At 35.1% G+C, this 23,165-nt stretch overlaps 4 protein-coding genes, 4 long non-coding RNA genes and 2 other non-coding genes across 11 annotated transcripts; 5 read left to right on the top strand and 5 right to left on the bottom strand.

Annotated features, from left to right (window-relative positions):
• Positions 1-80: 80 nt before the first annotated feature.
• On the top strand, positions 81-4,045 carry AT2G24370 (kinase with adenine nucleotide alpha hydrolases-like domain-containing protein). Its single transcript, NM_127999.3, has 10 exons — positions 81-613; positions 702-796; positions 883-1,004; positions 1,093-1,301; positions 1,378-1,489; positions 1,563-1,848; positions 1,922-2,023; positions 2,092-2,520; positions 2,603-3,361; positions 3,446-4,045. The coding sequence occupies exons 1-10, from the start codon at positions 400-402 to the stop codon at positions 3,482-3,484; spliced, it is 2,367 nt and encodes a 788-aa protein (NP_180014.2). The 5' UTR covers positions 81-399; the 3' UTR covers positions 3,485-4,045.
• A 2,515-nt stretch (positions 4,046-6,560) lies between these two features.
• Positions 6,561-9,012, top strand: AT2G24360 (Protein kinase superfamily protein). The gene is made up of 3 exons (NM_127998.3): positions 6,561-6,872; positions 7,345-8,283; positions 8,382-9,012. The coding sequence occupies exons 2-3, from the start codon at positions 7,388-7,390 to the stop codon at positions 8,719-8,721; spliced, it is 1,236 nt and encodes a 411-aa protein (NP_565568.1). The 5' UTR covers positions 6,561-6,872; positions 7,345-7,387; the 3' UTR covers positions 8,722-9,012.
• Positions 6,849-7,365, bottom strand: AT2G08025. The gene has a single exon (NR_140267.1). It is a non-coding gene; the product is annotated as an other RNA (long non-coding RNA).
• Positions 8,971-12,409, bottom strand: AT2G24350 (RNA binding (RRM/RBD/RNP motifs) family protein; the record flags this gene model as incomplete). Of its 2 annotated transcripts, NM_127997.4 has the most annotated exons (11): positions 12,099-12,409; positions 11,527-11,627; positions 11,275-11,440; positions 10,955-11,188; positions 10,779-10,860; positions 10,224-10,699; positions 10,020-10,128; positions 9,858-9,913; positions 9,595-9,704; positions 9,398-9,485; positions 8,971-9,305 (listed from the first exon to the last, which is right to left on the bottom strand). In NM_127997.4, the coding sequence occupies exons 1-11, from the start codon at positions 12,222-12,224 to the stop codon at positions 9,240-9,242; spliced, it is 1,614 nt and encodes a 537-aa protein (NP_180012.2). In that variant the 5' UTR covers positions 12,225-12,409. The 2 variants fall into 2 exon arrangements, with proteins under 2 accessions (NP_180012.2, NP_001323575.1); NM_001335932.1 differs by having other exon boundaries at positions 9,240-9,305; positions 11,527-12,409.
• Positions 11,604-12,121, top strand: AT2G08020. Its single transcript, NR_140266.1, has one exon. It is a non-coding gene; the product is annotated as an other RNA (long non-coding RNA).
• Positions 12,410-13,916: 1,507 nt separating the features above from the next.
• Positions 13,917-18,033, top strand: AT2G24340 (sequence-specific DNA binding transcription factor; the record flags this gene model as incomplete). The annotated part of the gene is made up of 6 exons (NM_127996.1): positions 13,917-13,952; positions 14,855-14,980; positions 16,900-17,130; positions 17,155-17,519; positions 17,626-17,780; positions 17,978-18,033. The coding sequence occupies 6 exons, from the start codon at positions 13,917-13,919 to the stop codon at positions 18,031-18,033; spliced, it is 969 nt and encodes a 322-aa protein (NP_180011.1).
• MIR5639 lies at positions 16,300-16,681 on the bottom strand. Its single transcript, NR_140265.1, has one exon. It is a non-coding gene; the product is annotated as a microRNA ath-MIR5639 precursor (primary transcript).
• A 1,193-nt stretch (positions 18,034-19,226) lies between the features above and the next one.
• Positions 19,227-20,155, bottom strand: AT2G00770. The gene is made up of 4 exons (NR_143679.1): positions 19,991-20,155; positions 19,760-19,861; positions 19,527-19,657; positions 19,227-19,397 (listed from the first exon to the last, which is right to left on the bottom strand). It is a non-coding gene; the product is annotated as an uncharacterized misc_RNA (transcript).
• A 2,309-nt stretch (positions 20,156-22,464) lies between these two features.
• AT2G08005 lies at positions 22,465-23,066 on the bottom strand. The gene has a single exon (NR_140263.1). It is a non-coding gene; the product is annotated as an other RNA (long non-coding RNA).
• Positions 22,571-22,816, top strand: AT2G08010. Its single transcript, NR_140264.1, has one exon. It is a non-coding gene; the product is annotated as an other RNA (long non-coding RNA).
• Positions 23,067-23,165: the final 99 nt, after the last annotated feature.

Here is a 23,165-nt window from a genome sequence, read left to right as displayed (position 1 = left end):
ACTTTTTTTGGAAGTTTTTTCTTTTCTTTTTTGGAAGTTTGGACATACCTTATATGTTACTTGCGTGGAAATTAATCTATACACAAATTGGTATTGTAAATCGTCGAAGAAAGTTTCAGTTAATAGGAAAGAGAAATCAAGAGGAAGGAGAGGCGGAGAAGAAGGAGAAGCGTTCATAGAGAGATAGAGACGAAACAAGAGAAAATTTATTTTTATAGAAACTCTCTTTTCTCTGTATCCTCTTGTTTCGCTCTCTTAACAAAAAATGAAAAATAGAGAAACCATCTTTGAACCTACCTCAAAACACGTCTCTCTCTCTCTTTCGATTTCATCTTCTCAAGTTTCTTTATTGCTCTGAATCTTGAATCCTGAAGGAGAGAAAGCGATAGAGAGACGAAGATGTGGATGCCGAAAAACAATAACGTGGGAGTCAAGGAAGGAGGGTCTAGCGGAGTTGTAGCTGTTGCAATAGACAAAGACAAAAGCAGCCAACACGCTCTTAAATGGGCTGTTGATAATTTGTTGCAGCGAGGCCAATCCGTCATTCTTGTCCACGTCAAGCTTCGACCTTCTCCATTGAATAATAGCGCTTCTCTTCATGCTTCCTCTGCAAGTAAACAAACCCTATCTTCTTCGTTTTCGTTCTTTTCTCTGTTTTCATTCGATTTCTTTGTTTCTGATGCTTTGTGATTTTGTTTCAGAGCTGAGCCAAGATTCTTCATTGGTATGCAGAGATCCAGAAGGCATTTCCAAAGAAATATTTCTTCCTTTCCGTTGCTTCTGCACACGCAAAGACGTGAGTTTCTTGGTTTACATTATGTTTTTGTTTTCCTCTTTTGTATATATCCTTTATCTCGTTAATGTGCAATGAAAACTGTCCAGATTCAATGCCAAGATGTGTTGCTTGAGGAGTCCGATGTTGCCAAAGCATTGGTCGAATACGTAAACCAAGCGGCCATTGAGGTTTTAGTAGTTGGTTCCTCCAGCAAAGGTGGTTTTCTCAGGTATAAAAAATAACCACTTCCTTGCCTTCTTTGTCTCTCTGGCTGAATCTTGATTCTCAAGTAATGTTGGATTACGAAAATTTTGCAGGTTCAACAAACCTACAGATATTCCAGGCAGCATAACAAAAAACGCTCCTGATTTCTGCACGGTTTATATCATTTCCAAAGGAAAGATTCAAACAATGAGATCAGCTTCTCGTTCTGCACCCATGACTGCTCCTCTACGCAGTTCAGTTCAACCACCTAGCTTAAAGCCTCCTCAACCTATGCCTTCTACTTCCGCTAACAGTCTGCGAGGTTGTTAAAACACACAAAACTTCTTTCACTTGTTGTTTCACCTTAAAACTTGGTTTTTAATCTTCTTTTTTTGCAGCCGATAGACGGTCTTTTGAGTCTAACCAACGAAGGTCTGTAGAAGATCAACAACGCAGGTCTATGGAGGATCAACAACGCAGGTCAATAGACGATCAATCAGAGTCCTTCAGGTAAAAACCACTCTTGTGTGTGTTTTCATTTAGACATGATCATAAAACTGAAATCTCCATGTATGAAACACAGATCTCCTTTTACAAGAAGAGGCAATGGTAGATCATACGGAGATTTAACTGTTCCAGAATCAGACATATCCTTTATCAGTTCCGGAAGACCAAGCATTGACCGTATCTTCCCTTCTCTATATGACAACAATGATCCAAGCCGAACTCCTCCTAGGCTTTCAAATTTCTCAGACATGGACTATAGTTCTAGCCTTGATCAGTCTTCCAACTATGGAAGGAGATCAGTGGATATGAACTCACCCACTGATTTCGAGAGCGAAAGATTTTCATCCGCCTCTCAATCAATAGTAAGACTGATAAAATCTTAATCGTTTGGTATATAACTAGTGTTATTGACATTCTGAAAATTACCAAAAGCAGGATGATGTAGAGGCTGAGATGAGGAGGCTTAAACTGGAGTTGAAGCAGACTATGGAAATGTATAGTACAGCTTGCAAAGAAGCACTCACAGCAAAACAAAAGGTAAGAGTTTCTGTAAAAACAAGTGTTTATGGTTTTCAAAAATCTAAAACATGTTTTGGTAATTGTAGGCGACTGAGCTTCAACGTTGGAAGTTAGAAGAAGAGAGAAAACTAGAAGAAGCGAGAAATGCAGAGGAAGCAGCATTAGCCATTGCAGAGAAAGAGAAAGCAAAGTCAAAAGCAGCTATGGAGGCAGCTGAAGCAGCTCAAAGGATTGCTGAATTAGAGGCTAAGAAGAGAGTCAACGCGGAAATGAAAGCTTTAAAAGAGTCAGAGGAGAAAACAAAGGCTCTTACCGCTTTAGCAAACTCAGATGTCAGGTATAGGAAGTACTCCATTGAAGATATTGAGCTTGCAACAGAGTTTTTCGCTGAGAAATATAAGATTGGAGAAGGTGGTTATGGACCTGTCTACAAATGTTATCTTGATCATACACCAGTGGCTGTTAAAGTTCTTCGTCCCGATGCAGCTCAAGGAAGATCGCAATTTCAACAAGAGGTAATGACATCTTGTAATAAAGTCACATCAGTTTCTCCTTATTCATTTGTTTCTTTCTCATTTTAGAGTTTTGAAAACACAGGTCGAGGTATTGAGCTGCATTAGGCATCCGAACATGGTTCTACTTCTTGGGGCTTGTCCGGAATGCGGATGTTTAGTCTACGAGTTCATGGCTAATGGGAGCTTAGAAGATCGTCTTTTCAGACTAGGAAACAGTCCACCTCTCTCGTGGCAGATGAGATTTAGAATCGCTGCAGAGATAGGCACTGGATTGTTGTTCTTGCACCAAGCTAAACCTGAGCCTCTTGTTCACCGTGATCTCAAACCAGGAAACATCTTGCTAGACCGTAACTTCGTCAGCAAGATATCTGATGTTGGTTTAGCTAGATTGGTCCCTCCAACAGTTGCAGACACAGTGACACAATACCGCATGACTTCAACCGCTGGCACATTCTGTTATATCGACCCAGAGTATCAACAAACAGGAATGTTGGGTGTGAAATCAGACATTTACTCACTTGGAATTATGTTTCTACAGTTGATAACAGCAAAACCACCAATGGGTCTAACTCATTATGTCGAGAGAGCACTAGAGAAAGGAACTTTGGTTGATTTACTCGATCCAGTTGTTTCTGATTGGCCAATGGAAGACACTGAAGAGTTTGCTAAATTAGCTCTTAAATGTGCAGAGCTAAGGAGAAAAGATAGACCTGATCTTGCTAAAGTTATTTTGCCTGAGCTAAATAGATTAAGAACACTTGCTGATGAATCATCACATTCTGTAGTAGTCGGCAATAGCCCTCTACCATCTCCAACTGGTAGCCAAAGTTCTTTGAAACTGGTGAGAACCACTAAAAGCGAAAATCGAAACTCGAATATATTACTATACTCACCTACTGATTTCTTCTTTACTAACCATTTGCAGGAACATATGAGTGGTGCTTCTATCTCAGTGCCTCAGTAAAGAAAAACTAATCTACACACAAGAAGAGGCAATTACATGATTCAGATATTACTTACAGAGACAACAATCTTGAATCCTCAATTTGCATGCTCGTAGTATAAGGAGATGCAATAGAGTGTCTTTCCCTTGTGGAGAAAGTGTTAAAATTGTACAAATCTTGCTTATAATGTAACTTAATATCTAGTTCAGTATGGAGGAACTGATCCTTTATTATATGCTGCTAAGGTTAACAACACATGTCAAAGATAATGCAGTCCTTAGATCGAGGTGTACCAACAAACTTGACAAAGACCGTAAACTTAGGTATCCCCATTTCACTAAAACCAAATGTTGCAGTTTAAACCAAGTATTAGCATAGTCTTCAACAAAGAATTAATTCAATTAATGAGTTTGTATAAGATCATTAATGTTTGCCCTCAAGGCAAACTCAAACAAAAAAGATCACTAGTGTTGCAGTATGTACTACTATATCCCTTATGGATGAAGGAATGTTGTATATTATAATTACCACTTGGTAGCATTACAGGTATAAAGCATAGATGATGCGTATATACAATTAGTACATTTGTATATCCCATTTTTATGATGTTATGTACAATATTTTGATCAATTAAGAATATACAAATGGATATCAAGAGAATACTTGATTCAAGGAACATCGTCAAACGAAGTTATTCACACAGCTTGTTTCCCACAAACAAACAATTGGCTTTAAGGGAACATATCAATCGCTAACATGTATGCCAGATTTGAAGCATTTGGGTTTATAATCTGGAAGATAGAGACAATCGAAGAAAAATATATACTCCCTCTGTTCCACCAAATTTGATGTTGTGGGATTTTCATCCAAATTAAGAAAACCAACTTTTACATTTTAATATTATTATTTTGTTAGTTTAATAATATTAACTATATTTCTCTCCTCTTTTTATTGGTCAAAGAATAAGAATAATAATGATGTTGATGTAGAACATCAATCTTTGTGAAACAAGAAAAAAACTCAAAACATCAAACTTTTAGGAACAGAGGGAGTATAACACAAGGAAACCGTCGAGTGAAATTCTTGACACTTGTTTTTCTTGTGAACAATCAACTGTGTACGGTAGAGTTGGAGCATTTGCGCCTAAACTATTTGAAGAAACCCAAGAAACCCGACAAATGGAGATTAATAGAATATTTAATGCAAGAGAAACTTTAAAGTGAAGTTTGTCACACATGTAATTTTTTGTGAACAATCAATTAACTTTAAGGGAACATATCAATCTCGGACATGTACATATCAATCTTTGATATATATACGACAAATTTGGAGTATTTGCGTTGTTTGCTTTTAGGAGAAAAGAGACAAAAGAAGATCAATCGAACTTAATGCAAGGAAAACCGTATAGGGAAATTCTCTAAACGTGTTATTTCATTCCTAGTAAAATAACTGATATAAATGAAACAGATCGATCTCTGACATGTACGATATTTTGAGTAATTACGTTTTCAGTTCTAGAAAAGAACATACAAATGGATATCAAGAGAATACTTGATTCAAGGAAAACATCGAGCAAAGTTATTTACACAACTTGTTTCCTACAAAGAAAGAATTGGCTTTAAGGGAACATATCAATCTCTAACATGTATACCGGATTTGTAGCATTTGTGTTACAAGGAAACCGTAGAATGAAATTCTTGACACATGTTTTTCTTGTGAACAATTAACTGACTTTCAAGGTACTGATCATTCTTTGACATGTACAATAGATTGTTGAGTATTTGCGTCTTAACTATTGGGAGAGAAGAAACCAAAAACGAGATTAAGATGATACTTAATGCTAGGGAAACCTTAAAGTACAAAATTTTTGTGTTAATTCCTAGGAACAATCAGTTAACTGTAAGGGAACATATCATTCTTAGACATGTATGACAAATTTGGAGCATTTACATCATAACTTTTGGGAAAAGAGACAAAAGAAGATGAAACGAATTTAATGTAAGTGAAACCGTCGAATGAAATTTCTCACACGTGTTATTTCTTATTTTCAAACAACTAACTTTACAGAAACATATCAACCTCTGACATGTATGACAAATTTGGATCGAACTCCGATCTTTTTAAATGTCGGCTCTATAAAAAAAGTTCGTTAGTCTCTTAATTTTTGTTTTAAAAATCTCAATCATTACAATAAATATGATGTTGAAATTGTATTATTTTATTAATTTGTAAATATGGACATAAACATTAATTCAACATTAGTTTTTGTTAGAGAAATACTGTAATATACCACACTGTTATGTTTTTATTCCAAAAATGCCAATACTAGTTTATCTTCTCAATAATATCACAAGGTTTTGTATAAAAATATTTATTCAACCAAAATGAAATACAAATAAAATTAAAATATGTATATTTGAGTTGCCTAGCTCTTTCTAATTTAAGGTTTATATTTCCATCATTTAAAAGAATTTTTGAGTCATTTTAATATTAAATTTGTTGTACTATTAGAAAAAAAATAGTGATTGTATTTAAGAACAAAAACTAAAAAATATAGTATTTTAGAGAATTTTCCAAAAAAAAAATTCACGTTATTGAGTTATTCATTTATAAACATTTACTTAATTTATCACAACATAAGAATTTTGTTCCCTAGTTTCAAAAGTTTCTTTTACCGAATTCTAATTATGTAAAGAGATAAACAATTTATGCTTTTATAATTTTTTATTTTGTATAGGTCTTAAAAAATACGAGATTCTATTTTTTATATGAGAAAAACAAATGGACGTTTTCGAGGAAAAAGAGGAGAAAAGAAATTATAACGGCAAAAAAAAAGTTGCTGGTTTAGGCAAATTAATAATAATTTGTGTAAAGAAGGGAGGACAAGCGTGAATCAGAAAAGACCACTGTAACCGTAGCTTTAAAGCGGCAACGCGCCGCCTCACACGACAACCTCGTAAAACCGAATTGAAACAAGCCACGTGTCTTATCCTAAAGAACGTGTGATACACTCTCCGTAAGTGAGATTGGGAGTGAGAAAAGAATTTGCCAATAAAGGAAGGATCAAAATTATAAATAAACAAAAAAGGAAGGAAAAACAAAAAATCAAAAGCTGAGAAAGTAAATGGGAAACGACGACTGAGACTCTTCTTCTCCTTCTCCTTCTTCTTCTACTTATTTCATCGTTTCATTTCTTAGGTTTCTGATTTCATCACAACCTCTGGATTTGATTTTTGATTCGGAGGTATATAAAAAAATGTTTAGTGGGGTTTGCGATTCGATGAACTAGGGTTTGTAATTTCACTATCTTCTTCTTCTCTTCGATCGTTTACTCATCGGGTGAGAAGGAAGCGTCTTTCATGTGTTCTTCCGTGTAATCGACTGTTTTATTGGGCTTAGTAGCTCTAGGTAAACCTTAATTTCTTCTTCTTCAGTACTTGATTCATCGGATCTGCGTTTTTCTTATGTTTTTTCTTCTGGGTTTTGGCTCAGAGTCATGATCTGTAGCTTTATCTCTGTTAGGACCTTAAAGTTATAAACTTTGATTTTTCTGTAATGGGTATTGATTCTACTAATGAAAGTTTTCGAATCTTATGGTAAATAGTTAACCTAGTTGGTTTCTTCGTTTTGACTAGCTCGTTTGTCTTAATTTGGGTATGTGCATGGTCTTTGAGAGCGAAAGCTGTTTTTTTTGTTTCAAGGTTCTTGTTTTCATTTTTGAAGCAAGTCTTTCATATTTGATATGTTAATTTTGATGATAGTAAGATCATTTTACTGATGGCTAGTGCTGTTAATGAGACTTTGTTTCCAGTTTTTGAGCTAATGCTTCTTGTTTGTGTTTATCTTTGAGTCTAAAGATTTTATTTGTGTGTACTTGCAGTTTGGTCAAAGAATTCGTAACAAGTGAATCTTAGATTGGGAAGATGCTAGAAGGAGCAAAGTTCAACGTGCTTGCTGTTGGGAATCATCACAACAACGACAACAATTACTATGCTTTTACGCAAGAGTTTTATCAAAAACTTAATGAAGGTTCAAACATGTCCATGGAGAGTATGCAGACGAGTAACGCTGGAGGATCTGTCTCAATGTCTGTGGATAACAGTAGCGTTGGTTCCAGCGATGCTCTTATTGGCCACCCGGGTTTGAAGCCTGTACGCCATTACTCACTCTCGGTTGGTCAAAGCGTGTTTCGCCCGGGAAGAGTTACCCATGCGTTGAATGATGATGCTTTGGCTCAAGCACTGATGGATACCAGGTATCCAACTGAAGGGCTGACGAACTATGATGAGTGGACGATTGATCTGAGGAAACTCAACATGGGTCCTGCCTTTGCTCAAGGGGCTTTTGGTAAATTATACAAAGGGACATACAACGGTGAAGATGTAGCTATCAAAATACTTGAGCGGCCAGAGAACAGCCCAGAAAAGGCACAGTTCATGGAACAACAGTTTCAGCAAGAGGTGTCTATGCTTGCTAATTTGAAGCACCCAAACATTGTGAGGTTCATTGGTGCATGTCGCAAGCCAATGGTGTGGTGTATAGTGACTGAATACGCCAAAGGAGGTTCAGTGAGGCAGTTTTTGACTAGGAGACAGAACCGAGCCGTCCCTTTGAAGTTAGCTGTTAAACAGGCTTTGGATGTTGCTAGGGGTATGGCTTATGTCCATGGACGCAACTTCATACACAGAGATCTCAAGTCAGATAACCTTCTCATCTCAGCAGATAAGTCCATCAAGATTGCAGATTTTGGTGTTGCAAGAATTGAAGTTCAAACCGAAGGAATGACACCAGAAACTGGAACTTACAGATGGATGGCTCCGTAAGTTTCCAAAGGGACACATGATCTTTTTAACGCACTTTATCATTCTTGCCTTCTGCAAGTTACATTAATAGAAAAATATGTTTCTTTTGATGCAGAGAGATGATACAGCATAGAGCCTACAATCAAAAAGTGGATGTGTATAGTTTCGGGATTGTGCTGTGGGAGTTAATCACAGGACTCTTACCGTTCCAGAACATGACAGCTGTACAGGCAGCGTTTGCGGTTGTAAACAGAGGAGTGCGTCCAACAGTCCCAAACGATTGTCTCCCGGTGCTGAGTGACATTATGACTCGATGTTGGGATGCTAATCCAGAAGTCCGTCCATGTTTTGTGGAGGTTGTGAAGCTGCTTGAAGCTGCAGAAACAGAGATAATGACGACAGCGAGAAAAGCCCGTTTCAGATGTTGCTTGAGCCAGCCGATGACGATTGACTAAATAATCCCCCCCTCAAGAAAATAACAAAGAAAGAAAGAAGAAGAAGAAGATATAAGAAAAAGGGCTTTAGATATAAGTTTGTGTGTCAGTTATGTGTCTCTGTGTGTGTTTGTGTATCTATAAAAATATGAAATGTATTTTGTTTTCTCAAGATAGGAGAAGTAAGTAACCCCACCACCACCATTTTAGACTTACTGATTTCTAGTTTTATTTTTCTTTTTTTCGTTTGTGTTGATTAAGAAGAAATCGAAAGTGGGAACTCTGTGTCCCAACAAGTGTTTGTTTATTAGCATTCCTTCGCTTCTCTTTCTTATAAGCTTTCTCAGTCAATTCATCATCCACCACTATGTTTCTGTCTCATGAAACGCAAAAGGGCTGAAATATGTTCACAGTGAGCTAAAATTTGATCAAAGTGGAACTGATTGTGACTTTCACTTGTTTCCTACACGTAGGGACTGTACAACGGCGTTGTTAAGGTGATGTTTGTAGGCTCTTTGTGTATTACCATTCATTTGGGTTTAACTTCCAGTAACTATCTGTGGTGCTGCTGACACTACTCCAGAAGCTATCACGTGCATGCGAACCTGGAATGTTGGAAAACAGAGAAGTTGGATTACTTAGGTTGTGTCAGAAACAAGTAATATGGTTTTGGAGATAGAGAAGAATTGAATTTAACCTTGATGGGTCTTGAATAGAACATTGTGCCGCTCAGAGCTACTGCTTTGCCAACTGACTCCTTTGTAGCAAAAGTCACAAAAGCAGTACTGGAGAAGAGAAGATTTTTTTGTGATAAGGACGATTTCTTGCTTAAAAGTGAATTTGTGCATAGTCTATTGCAACGAACAAGATGTTAGAAGGAAGAGAGGATTTTACCCCTTTGGATGGCGAGTTACTGGATCAGTTACAACTATAACATTTTGGACAGCTCCACACTTGCTGCTGAAGAACATTGATATAGCTTCTTTCTTTGCTGCATAGTATACCTGATAAGTTCCAGATGTTTTCAAGTGTTAGTGAGTTTTCAAAATTAGAATGCATTCGAGAGAATTGGATAATTTCTCAATCTTAGATTCATGTGTATTAAGGAAAATAGATAATGCAAAAACAAAAGATAAGAGGGAACCCTGTAGGATTACGTTAGTAACATGTATGACTCTTGATTCTGAGACATCTTCCTGATACTGTGATTCGCCTGCAAAGAAGTTGCAACGAGGCAGCGCGACAGTCAGGGAAGTAGTTAAGCGGAAATGACTTCTTCTAAATGGAGGGTAAATGTTAGCTGTACCAAGTTTCCATACCAGATTGTGGTGAGGGTTTGCGTTCTTCAACTTTCTGTTTCTTCAACTGCTTTGATTGAATAATTCGGAGTTCTAGTTCTTGCATCTTTTCTTTCACGTTCTTTATTTCCTGATGAAAGAAAGAAGAAACAGCATCATTTGAAATGTGAGGAATCTATATTCACATGAATGACAGCAACAAAGCATAACTATCATATAACGTACTGAAAAAATATCTTGCTTTGTTGACTGATGGGAGAGCAGGCTTGGCTTTTCAAAATCTTGTTCAGCTTGCTTATATTGGGGAACATAGCTAAACTCTCCTGAATTGGGGCTGACCATGCCATAACGTCTCTTTCTGCTGAGGTTATATGCAATATGCGGTTCAGTGGATGTGATAGTTTCACTCTTGGGTTTCCTATCTTTATCGAATTGGGGAACTCTGTGCCTGTAACCAACTGCAAGAACTTCTCTTTGAAATATCTCGCTATGTTGTTCACTATACGCTGCAGGAAATACTGGTCCATGCTGCTGATGCACTTTTGTTTCACGTGTCTGGATACCAAACTTAGACAATGTACGGCTTTCTGTGTCAAGAACACATTCGGAGCTTGCTCGGCCCAAACGATCCCAAACACTAACATGAGGCTCCGTTTCTTGGTGTAGAGATGCATCATGGTATCTTGCAGACACAGCTCTTCCTGAGACGTTTTTATTAGTGCAAAATGTCACTCGTCATATATTCAGAAGATCATAACTTGTCAAGAAGCAAAATAGTACCTGAAGGAGCAAACCGAGAATCCAATTCTCTTTCTGGTGAGTATGGGCGCTTCTTTAGGGTTCTACTCCTTTCATTCATAGACTGCTTCACATATGTGCAAGGATCAATTAAGAGATGGAAATTGCATAAACAATTGATAAACCAATTCAGAACCAGAAATTATTAACCTTCCAACCTTTTCATATTTAGCAGGATTCCTATCACATGGTTGCTGAGTGGCTGAAACAATGACAGAGCGCAGTACTTTTCTAGAGTAACCAGACGAGTTCCAATTTTCTTTCTTTCTTCGCCGTGCCCTTGTACAAGGGCTATCAATGAGCTCTTGTCGTGACATCTTCATTTTTTCAACTTTTGGTGATACAGGAGCCTCAATGTCATCTATGGGAGCAGTAACTGATATCAGCTGTTCCTGCAAAGCCATTCACATTAAGACCATGACCAAAAAAACTGGTGCATCATACACACATATGAAAGAAGCAGATGTCGTAGTCTTACATTCATCGAATTAGTACCATCGGCAGCTTTGCAATCATAATCATCATACTTTCTGGAGCTTAAACCTTGTTTGATTAGAGTATCATTAGAGCCAAAGTCAACATCAGTCTTAGGTCCAGAAGCAGAATTACTTTGAGAGAAGTACTTCACTAGAAGCTCCCACAAGCTGAAAATAAAAACACCTATCAAAATCGTCATATAAGTCACCAATACCTGTATCAAGCCAACAAAGAGGGGATGCAAATATCAAACCAGACAACAAATTTCCAAGATTGCTCCTTAAGAAATGCCTCCAAATCTTCGCTTGCCTGTCTCTGACTCTTTCCATTACAAACAAGCACCGTAACATACTCCTGAAACAAGCTGATTCATCAGTAAACACAAACTTACCTGATCTTCACACAAAAACACTCATCAACCTGCAATTTCTGCTCCCACGGATCAATTTTACAATTCAACAAGATGAAACCAGTCCACACAAAGTGATTACATACACATAGCCCTATTACGGATCCTGTAACTCAGATTTTCCAAAATCATTATGCAACATAACCTCTACAAGAGCTGCTAAACGATAATCGATGATAATTTGCATCGAACAATCAAAACGATAAGGGAAAAAGTAGGTGAGAAGCGCCAATATCAAATCCATCGGGTAAAATTCACATAAATTAGAGAGACGACGAAGATAATGTTACTTCTGCGAGCAGAGAAGAGTGCGTACAAGAGCTCACAAGTAAAAACCAAGGAAATCGAACTAAACACCTAAGAATCGTCTCTAGAACAAAGAGGAAGATGAAAATAAAAAGAAGAAGATGACGAACAGAGAGGTCGTCGGAGTAATCGTCAGTAAAGCGAGGAAGCATATCGGAAATGATGGTTTTAAGTCGAGAAGCTGACTCCGATACTCTCGACATCGGAAATGTGAGTCCATCTACTGCTTTAGTCATCTTCGTATCACTATCCTTGTACTTCTAGTCGCCGCGATTCTCGAAATTTCGCTCGTCGCCGGTGAATTTGTGCGGAGGATTCGTCGGAACTAAGCAGCTTTTGAGAAAACGACAAAAAATGAACACAGTGCTATTTCTGTTATTAAAGGCCCATTTCTTTCCCTCGCACATTAATTATTTTGGAGTAGCGTTTTTAATCAGGTTTTAAAAGATTTTGATTAAAAAGCTTTAATTAAACATCTTGACGAACAAAAGATAATAGCGAGTATTTTACTATCAAAAGGAGTTTTTTTTTGGTAATTAACCAAACTTTTAAATTAACCTGCAATATCTTACTTCATTTTGGTTAATTTAACCTGCAATATCTTATTTCATTTGTTGTCAACATATTTATCTTACCACTGAAAAATAAAATAAAATTTAGTAATCAATCAATTTTTATAATGAGGGTTAACTAAAGTATAAATCCATAGAGAGATCAGAGATACATAGGTGCTTCTCCTTTCCTTCTTTTTTTTTGGGGTGATTAGTTATATGTTTTCTCTCCTAATTCAACTGTATGATCTTCTTAATTTATTTTACTCTTCTTTCGTGTTTTTTTTTTCAGCATGCTCAATACAATGATAAAATACTAGATATACCAGAAGTGACCATATGGGAGGGCTAAAGAGAAGGATCAGATTATGTGGATCATCAAGCGAAGTCTCAGTGGAAAATCCCGGGTAAATTTTTGCCTTGAATCATCTACACATAATACATAAGTTTTTGTTCACCACTCCGATCTCTATTTATTAAAAGTTCTTTACTAGTTGCTTTGGTCTTAGGAGTATTGCAAATATCTTCTCTAAAATGGTATCACTTTGTTTTAACGTTGGAACCATGACAAGATCTTCCTAACGTGCTGGTGATTTTAAAGTAATAGGCCCTTGAGATGTACCAAGGAAGTAAAAGATACGACACTCTCGCCTATATGCAAGGTGAGAGAGATCCAAGTGTTGACTGAAATGAGTCTTCAATCTTTAGGTTTTAACTCTTTTTTAATATCACTATAACAATTATATACATTGATAGAACACCAAGATAGCTCATTTTCTATAACTGCTATGAAAAATGATTTTTTTTTTCCCACCAAAACACCATTCAAATTAAATTATCGGAAAAATAAAATTTTATTTTAGTTATTGTATAATAGCATTAAAACAACGCTAAGATAAAATATCACTAAGCGGGAAGCGAAAATCACTTATTCCACCAATACTTAGCCCAAAAATATTTAGTGAAGTGCTAATACTTTTGGAAAAAAACACAATAACAATATCGATATTTCTTGTAGTGGATATGAAATACACCTGAAGCAAACGTGTAGTAGTTATATATATTTTTGTTGTTCAAAATATGTCATGAGTCCTGTTTTTAATCATGAGCCTATCAACGAAAGAGTAAGGAAGTGAAACATGATTGAAGCTTCGTCTTCCAAAAAGATAGGATTCCACAAGATTGATGGATCATATACATATAAGATTTAAAACCTCAACGTGGCTTTATAAAGATTCAAAACCTCAACGTGGCTTCATATTTTGTAAGCCAACACAAATCATTGAATCTTATTCGGTGAATTGACGTTCTTGATATGTAGGGAGTGTAAAAACTGTATAGGCTGATCACCCCGATAGTATCCACGCTTAGGTAGGCATGACTATTAGTTATCCTGCAAAGGAGTTTCTCCAAGTGAGTTTTCAGTTACCCTAACTAATTATTAGTTTTCACACCCAAAAAAGATGATTAAAAAATTGAACAATGCGGAAGAAAACACAAGTGTGACTGTGAACTTACTCAGTCTTTAAACAAAATATAAAAATATTTATTTCGTTTACACATTTCAGTTTTTTTGTAACCATTGAACGCATATTTTTCACTCGTGTTTCAAATTCAATTTTGAATCTCAGACAAGTTTGCAAAATCTCTGGTTCTTAATTAGGTTTGGTAGGAAGATTAACGGATGAGAAAGAAGAGAGATTAAAACATATTAACGAAGAGTGAAAACATTTTCTTGATTTTCGAATGGTTTGCAATAAATGAGTTACTTTAAATTTATCTAATCCAGCAAATAAAACCAAGCACACATTTTACGCAAGAACCAAATTTTTTTTTTGGTTAGTTATTTAGTATTTTAACATTTTTGTGTATTTATTAACTTTTTATACTAAAACATTGTGATAAGTGCATTTTTTCCTTGTTAGAGAAGGTATTGGGGTTTTAGGCTGTGCCACGACAACATAGTAACTTAAACTACAATCCTCCAAAAGCAGCCACGAAATTACGGCGGTAGGTTTATGGTTTCCAAATGATAGGTTTCTAAACTAATTTATATTTCGTAAGATTCACTAGGTATATGTTTTCTAAACTTTATATATTTTCAAAACTACATTCTAACTATATTAACATGCTCGGTTCAATATAGTGATATACAAACTCACCGATTAATCAAATATTACTAAAACAATATTCTTAAGAAAAACTCTACTCACACACATGCTATATGTTTACATATTACTCTTTTTCTTTCATATATAAATCCAAATTATCACGACAAATAATCAAAATGATTGTTGATCTTTATCAACCAATAGACAATCTTTAAAACCCCATATCTCAAGAACCTCTACCTCTCACCAACAATGTCCATATACGATACGCTTATCGGTTCTCCCGCTACTACCCTCAAACGTTATCTTTTAAAAAGCGATGTTGCGGTTGTAAGCATTTAAAACCAATCATAAAAAATTTTAATTAAAATTCGCTTCAAACAATTTTAGATAGTTTACATCGCTCGAAATCGTTGAATTGCAAATTTTTCTTCCTGCATAAAAATGAAAAGAAAGAAAAATCACATAAACAACAAATTAATATATTAATATTAATTCTCAACATTTATCAGTTCAGGCCAAGGACTAACATATTTTCTATTGTTCCCTCACAAGTACCGACAAATAGATGGTTGTTACTTGCTAATCTGATATGTTTCACCTCAAAAAATGCGGTCATTCCATATAGTGGTATTTGTCATCTCAAGAATCTCGACTCTACGTTCCAAATCAACAACGTACCACGACATTATGTGCTTCGAACGTGCAGCTGAGTCTCGATTTGCCAAGATTCCGAATGAGCATACATATGAATAAATGTCATAAAACCATATCACATGGTAATAATAAAAATTAAAGAAAAAAAACATTGGTAAATGTAGTCACGTATTGCGTACCTTTTGACTCCATTAGTATCGGTATAATACTCGCCTTTCCCAACGAAATTGCTAAAAAACACTTGACCCAGAAGATTCCAATGCTTTATCTAGTCAATGAAACTGTATCCACTGAAGCACTCCTATAAAGGCTGCATAGAATGTCTTTACCTGCTTTCCTTATTACACCTGAAGTAGTTGATCTAGTCTTAAATCTGCTCTCATTCAAATTGCTTGCACCGTCCAAATTGGTAAAAGTTATCAACAAACTATTAAGGATTTCATCATCGTTAGAATCATTATTGTTATCCAAACTCATAATCGAACCCCTTCATGGTTTCATCATCATATATCAACTCTCCAAGGCCTTCTGAGCCACGACTTGAGTCCCCAACAACAAGACCTAATAGCTGAAGGTAGCTTGATCCCGGAGAATTCTGACGGGTTATCGAATGGATCCCAATGATATTAGTGTCAGTCTATTTATGAAACTTTCTCGTCGGTAGAGTGTTGCTTATGGATTTAGACCTAGTGACATGAACCCAAAAAGGCAATGGTGAACAGTTTTGGTTAAACCTAAAAGAAGAGTCTTCGGTCTCCACATATGTTGATGGAGAAGTATCGACAGGAAAAAATTAGGACATATTAACATCGGAGATGAGCTCACAGCGGAATAGAGGAGAAGACATGCGACAACTGAGTCATCGACTTTGATCCTTGGTTGGATTGCAAAAAATGAACGACAACAATTGAAACTCACTGGCACCTTCAAATTATGGAATGAAGACGATGAAAGGCTTATTCGAAAAAGTTGGAGATGGTAGGCAAAGACTGAGTAGTCCACCGTGGTCTGAGGCTAAAATACGGTGACCCGCTCGGAAAATTGATCAATGGTGGGACTTGCAAAAGGGTTGACAAAAAAAATCTACGGAGACAGTGGCATGCCGGTTCTCTAGCCACCATCAGTGCTAAAAAGATTATATTATTGGCTGCTTAAAGTCATATTGCCACAACCATTCACCATTCTCAAAGTCGTAGTGGCAATATGACACCTTTAAGCAACCAATACCATAATTGTTTTAGCACTCACATAGGCCAGAGATCCGACGTGTCACCGTCTCCCTAGACTTCTTTGTCAACCCTTTCACAAGGACCACCATTGACATGTTTTCTAGTCTGGTCACCGCATTTCAGCCTTAGACCACAGTGGACTACTTAGTCGTAGCATATCTTCTCCAACTTTCCCAAATAATTCCTTCATCATCTTTGTTCCATAATCCATTGGTGCCGGTGAGCTCTACTCAACCATCAAGATTCATTTCTGCAATCTAACCACACAGACCACAATCGATGACTCGACCGTCGCATGTCTTCTCTTCTATTCTGTTGGTGAGCTCATATCTGGTGTTAGTCTGTCCTAATTCTATCTTGTAGATGTACACTTCTCCATCAACTTATGTGGAGAATGAAGACTCTTCCTTTAGGTTTAACCAAAACTGTTCTCCAATGCCTCCTTGGGTTCTGGGCACTAAGTCTAAAACCATCATTAACACTCTACCGCCGAAAAAGTCTCATAAACGGACCAACACTGATATTATTGGGATCCATTCGATGACCTCTCAAAATTCTTCGGGATCAAGCTACTTTCAGCTATTAGATCTGTTGGTTAGGGACTCAAGTTGTGGCTAGGCAGACCTAGGAGAGTTGATATATGATGATGAAGCCATGAAGGGGTTCTACTATGAGTTTATGAATTTGGATAACAAAAATGCTTTTAACAATGATGAGAATCTTAATAATTTGATGATAACTTTCACCAATTTGGGAGGTGCAAGCAATGCAAATGAGAGTGGGCTTAAGATTGGAGCGACTACTTCAGGTGTAAAAACAAAAGTAGACGAAGACATTGAACCTTTATGCAGACACTATAAGTGTGCTACAATGGATAGCAGTTTCATTCATTGGATAACACATTGGAATCTTCTGGATCAAGTTTTCTCTAGCAACTTTGTGGGGGAAGGCGAGTATTATACTGATCCTAACGAAGTCAAAAGGTAAGCAATACATGACTACAATTACCAATGTTTTTTCTTCTTTAATTTGATTATTACTATGTGATATATGGTTTTATGAAATATATTCATATGTATTCTCTTTCAGAATCTTGGAAAACCGAGACTTAGATACACGTTCAAAGCAGGGAAAGTCGCTCTACATTGTTGATTTGGAAGGCAGTGTAAGGATTCATGTGATGGTTAATACTTCACTATATGGAATGATCGTACTTTTGGAGGTGAGACATATCACATTAGCAAGTAAGAAGTATCTATTTGTCGGTTCCAGTAATACTTGAGAGGGATCCATATAAAATGCGATAATCCCTGGCTTGAAGGGATATACGGACCTAGGCTCGAAACATCTTTGTTATACAAAAAAACAAAAAAAACATCTACTTGTCATGTCTAAGCGGTTCCTATAAGGAATTTTTTAAGTTTATATAGTTGTTGCAAAGAAAAAAAGAATGATGTTGATGATGAACGAGAACAAGAAAATGAAGATTCAAGTTGAATTGCTGGAACAACCAGTTGTATCTTCCTGATGGTACTTATTAGCAATTTCTTTGCTATGCAATCTATAATAAATGTAAGAAATTTCCATTAAACGTGGTTGCTATGTTGGTAATTGCATGATCTTTGTCAAAACATCATCGTGAAATACGTTTATTTTTCTCTCTGTTATGTCGGAAACTTAATCCTAGCTTGGATGTAAATCTATTGCTAGGTACAGACAAAATAACACTTTTGGATGAAGTTTTTACTAGCCACCTTTTCTTCTTAAAAAAATAGCCAGAGATGGGTGATAGAGAAGATAAATTTTTCGTTAGCTAGTTTTTTTTGTTTGATTTGATCATTGGGCATGTGAGATGAGTTTTAATAACTGGGTAAGGATAACTCATTAAATTGGTGATGATGATGTTTCTTCATTTTAGATATTCAAGGAATGATGTAAAAGTGTTGCCAATCTCTGTGAAGCTGATTAAACCATCATAAGAAGCATCTGGAATTTTGGAATCCAAAAGATTTTGAAAATCGAGTGTAGTAATTTTGCGAGGGGAGGACGTTGTTGACGTCATAGTCACGATGGCAGTGAAAAGTAGTCAGAAATGTGTATAAGTGAAGGTAAAAAACTTATTTGGTTATGGTTCTTTGGTTGGATTTTAATGATTGGACAAGTGAGATTAGTTTTAATAATTAGGCGTAGATGGGTGAAAGTGTGGAACTGAATACGTATGATTATAATTATACGTAAAATTTATATGAAAGGATAGCTCGTCAGGGAAGGGGTGGGTGGGTTATTGAGAGATGGAAATTTAAAGATTAGATTCTATTCTTATATATTGGTTTATGGATTCTCATATTCTCTATAAATCCATTGTTATGGTTATGGGTATGATTATTTTTAAATTCTATTCAAAATGTATTGTACATTATTAAAATTTTTGGTTTTCATTGATACTATATAATTTAATTTCAATCTAGTGTTACTAGTAAATGAATTCCTAACAATTTAACTTATAAACACACAAATTGTAATATATTATGGATATAGATAGAACTCTTAAAATCTTTACAACATAATTCTTTTAGAGATTCTCAATTCCCAAAACTCCCTGAAAACTTAACAAGACTTTTGCAAAATTTAGCAAATCTATCGACTTCTTAAATCAATCAACTTTATCTAAATCCAATTCCCATTAACATCCCTTTTAAATATGAATGTGGATACAATTGTAGAATTACCTGTCATAAATGTGGTAGAAGCATTACCAATCTTTGAAAAGTGTAAAGGTGGAAGATATGATTAAACCATCATAACAAGCGTCTGGATTTTTGGATCTAAGAGTTCTTGAAGACAGAATGTGGTGATACTCCCTGCAAATTTAACAAGACTTTTGAAATTTTCACAAATCTATCAACTTTTTAAATCAATCAACTCAATCTAAATCTAATTCTCATTAACACCCTTTCTAAATATGATTGTGGATACCATTGTAAAATTACCTGTCATGAATATGGTACAAGCATTACCAACCTTCGAAAAGTGTAAGGGTGGAAGATATGATTAAACCATCATGACAAGCGTCTGGATTTTTGGATCTAGGAGTTCTTGAAGACGGATGTGGTGATACTCCCTGCAAAATTAACTATCATTAATGTGATAGAATATACTTGTCATTAATGTGATACTCCCTGTAGAATATACATGTCATTAATGTGATAGAAGCATTGCCAACCTTTTAAAAGGATAAAGATGGAAGATATGACTAAACCACCATGACAAGCGTTTGGATTTTTGGAATCTAGGAGTTCTTGAAGACAGAGTGTGGTGATACTTCCTGCAAATTTAACAAGGCTCTTGAAAAATTTAACAAATCTATCAAATTTTAAAATCAATCAACTCTATCTAAATCCAATTCTCATTAATACCCCTATAAATATGATTGTGGAGTCAATTGGAGAATTACCTGTCAGTAATGTAGTAAAAGCATAGTCAATCTTTGAAAAGTGTAAATGTGGAAGATATGACTTAACCATCATGATAAACGTCTGGATTTTTGGAATCTAGGATTTCTTGAACATAGAGTGTGGTGATTTTTTTGAGAGAATAGATCATTGTTGATGTATGTTTACGGCCGCGGCGATAAAAAGTCTGAGATGTGTGAAACGAGGGTATAAATATCTTTAGCTAGGTTTCCTTTGTTAGGTTTTGATTACTGGGTATGTGAGATGGGTTTTAATAAATGGGCTTGGACTGGTAAAATTGTGGAATTAAGTTATTGTAATCATCTGTATGAGTTGTGTAAATGGATAATGTGCCCTTTTATGAAAATAAATAAAATAAGGTAAAATTTGGAAGAACTGTCAATTTTCGAGAAAATTGTGACTAAATCACCATAAAAAGCGTCTGAAGTTTTGGAATCCGAGAGATTTAGAAAATGAAGTGTGGTTGTTTTTCTTAGAGAGGATAATGTTGTTGTTGTAAACCATTAGAGTCATGATGGCATCGAAGAACAGTAGGATGTGTGAATCATCGAACTGTGTAAGAGAAAGTAAAAGTTATTTGGTTACATTTCTTTGGTTGGGTTTTGATATTTGGTAAAAAATTTGAAAGTGATCATATTATATTGTAATCATTAATAGGTAAGAAATGAGTACTTTACCATTAATCAAGAAAATTTATGTATATTATATTATATTAAATATAGCTGATTGTATTACTTATAAAATGTAAATACATTTTGTAATAATTCTACATTTATAAACCAAAGAGCTTAAATTTTTTTTAATTATTTTTTATATGTATTTTTTTTATCCTTAGAGCTTTAAAATTATGAAAATTTAGAAACTATTTCTTTACTACCTTAAAGGGTTTTCTGCAAAAGAAAAAAAAAAAAAAAAAAAAAAAACCTCCACTTCATCAATTTTTGCAACTTTAGCTCGTACTTCCGAAAATACGGAATAAACATTATATGTATACTAGATAAGGCCCGTCTATTTAGGCGGGTGTACCCGAAATTTTCAAATATTCGAACGGGTCTAAACTTCAAAATCTGAAAAACTCGAACCCGAACCCGAATAGGTATCCAAACATATTTCAAATATAAGTATATATTAGTTATATTTATACTTATATATAGAAAATATTAGGATTTTTTGGATATTTTAGTTATTTTTGTGTATTTTTAGATATATTCAAGCAAAACTACTCGTGTTGTTTTGGAAATTTTTGAAATTTTAAGTAATTTAATAGATTTGCACACAAAATTTGATATTTCAATATATAAATAAACTCGAACCCGAACCCAAACCGAACCCGACCCGAAATCTTAAATTACCCGAACGGGTCCTAAACTTCTAAACCCGAAAACCCGAACCCAAAATACCCGATCCGGATACCCAAACGCCTAGGGCTAATAATTAATAAAAAAAAGAAATCCACAAAAATATTTAGAAACCAAACATTGTTGAAAATATATTTTCTATATATGCCGTAATCTCGTAAGTTAATTTTACATCATGCAAATTAATATTAAATGAGTTAAAATTAATAAATGAAAATAATTGAAAAGTTAAATCCTATAAACTAAGCTATTTTTCTCAAAATGTTCTATTTTCACTTATGATTACATGAGTTAAAGACAAATTTGTTATTTTTCCTTTTGTTGAATAAATGTTAATTGTTTATAAATATATAGACATATAAATTAGTATATGTAAATTTGTTTACTTTTTAAGATTTTCTATTTTTTAGAGAATAAAAAAATAAATTTTGAATGACACATGTAAACATCTGATCGTTTGACTTGACACGTGGCACAATCCTTTGAGTTAGCAACTTTGAAAACCATACTTTATATAATAAGATTGTAAACGTCTGCACGTTCACATACATTATATTTTAAAAACTCTAAAGGTGGAGTTGAACTCTTCGTCGCGAGGGCTTCGTTTGACATATTATTTTTCAAACAATTACAAACTTAACGGTAGCGGAAAAATGTTACATTGCGTATTATTATTAACTTCATATTATTAGTTTGCATTTTTTTAATGTAGATGATTAAATTGCAAAAATTGATAAGTTGAAAGCTTTTTTTGCACAAACCCCTACTTTAAGATTATAAGATATGAATATTATTATCAAGGTGATGAACTTTGATAGCTTACTTTAGTTATTGTCACAATCTTATATTAGTAATAAGCTAGCTTCCAAAATATCTTACAAGTTGCTTGTTCCTCTAACTTAAATCTCACAAAACTTAAGATATGGTAAATTGTCTAGTTCTTATCATCTTTTCCTAGTCACCAATCAAGTTCATAACTAGTCACCATAGTGGTCAATATTTTCCTTCTATTGAACAGAGCACCATAATGATTATTATTTTGGTATCATACTTATTTTTGTTGAATTATACATATGAAAGTTAGTTAATTCTTTCTGTATGAAAACACGAACGTGTTAATAAAAAACAGTTAGCTAAAAGAATCTTTCAATGTCTGTTTCCACTCTTTTTCCCATTAATGAATCCTGTTGAAGTTCACCCTAAGTCTCCCATAGAAGCACATTTCTGGAGATGTAGCGATTCCACAAAGGTAGATTAGTCCAAAGAAAGAATGAGTCCTTAACAACATCGACTCATACTTATGTGTGTTGTATACATTTTCGTGGGCAGGTTTAGTACGAATGGCTGTGTCTTTGCCTACACTCTCACCAATTCACAACACTAACGGAAGTTCATGCTGGATGGGCCTTTAGGATTCTTATAGAACACAGAGAAGAGAAGAAGATTAGGAGAGTAGATAGAGAAGTACTTCTTGTTCATATAACATAAGTGTACAGAGAAAAATGGTGATAAGCCAAAAAGAAGACAAAGATTTGTAAGTAGAAGCAAATCAAAGCGTGTAGAGAACTTTTTTTGTTGATACGATGTATAGCTTTCATGGGTACATAATACAAAATCTTGACTGATGAAAACGTGTTGTTGTGTGAGGTTTATTGGAAAAGAATATGATTTTTTTCGTCCGGAATTGTGGCAAGAGAATGCGCGTGAAATAATGAATGAAACATAAAACCATTTATTAGTTATGGAAGGAAGTTGTTGGATACAACTAAACACGTATTGAACATAAACATAGTACCAT

Source organism: Arabidopsis thaliana, chromosome 2, assembly GCF_000001735.4.
Source record: "Arabidopsis thaliana chromosome 2, partial sequence".
Taxonomy (NCBI): Eukaryota; Viridiplantae; Streptophyta; class Magnoliopsida; order Brassicales; family Brassicaceae; genus Arabidopsis; species Arabidopsis thaliana.
Note: the sequence above shows the minus strand (reverse complement) of the source record. Positions and strands in the feature narration are given on the sequence as shown.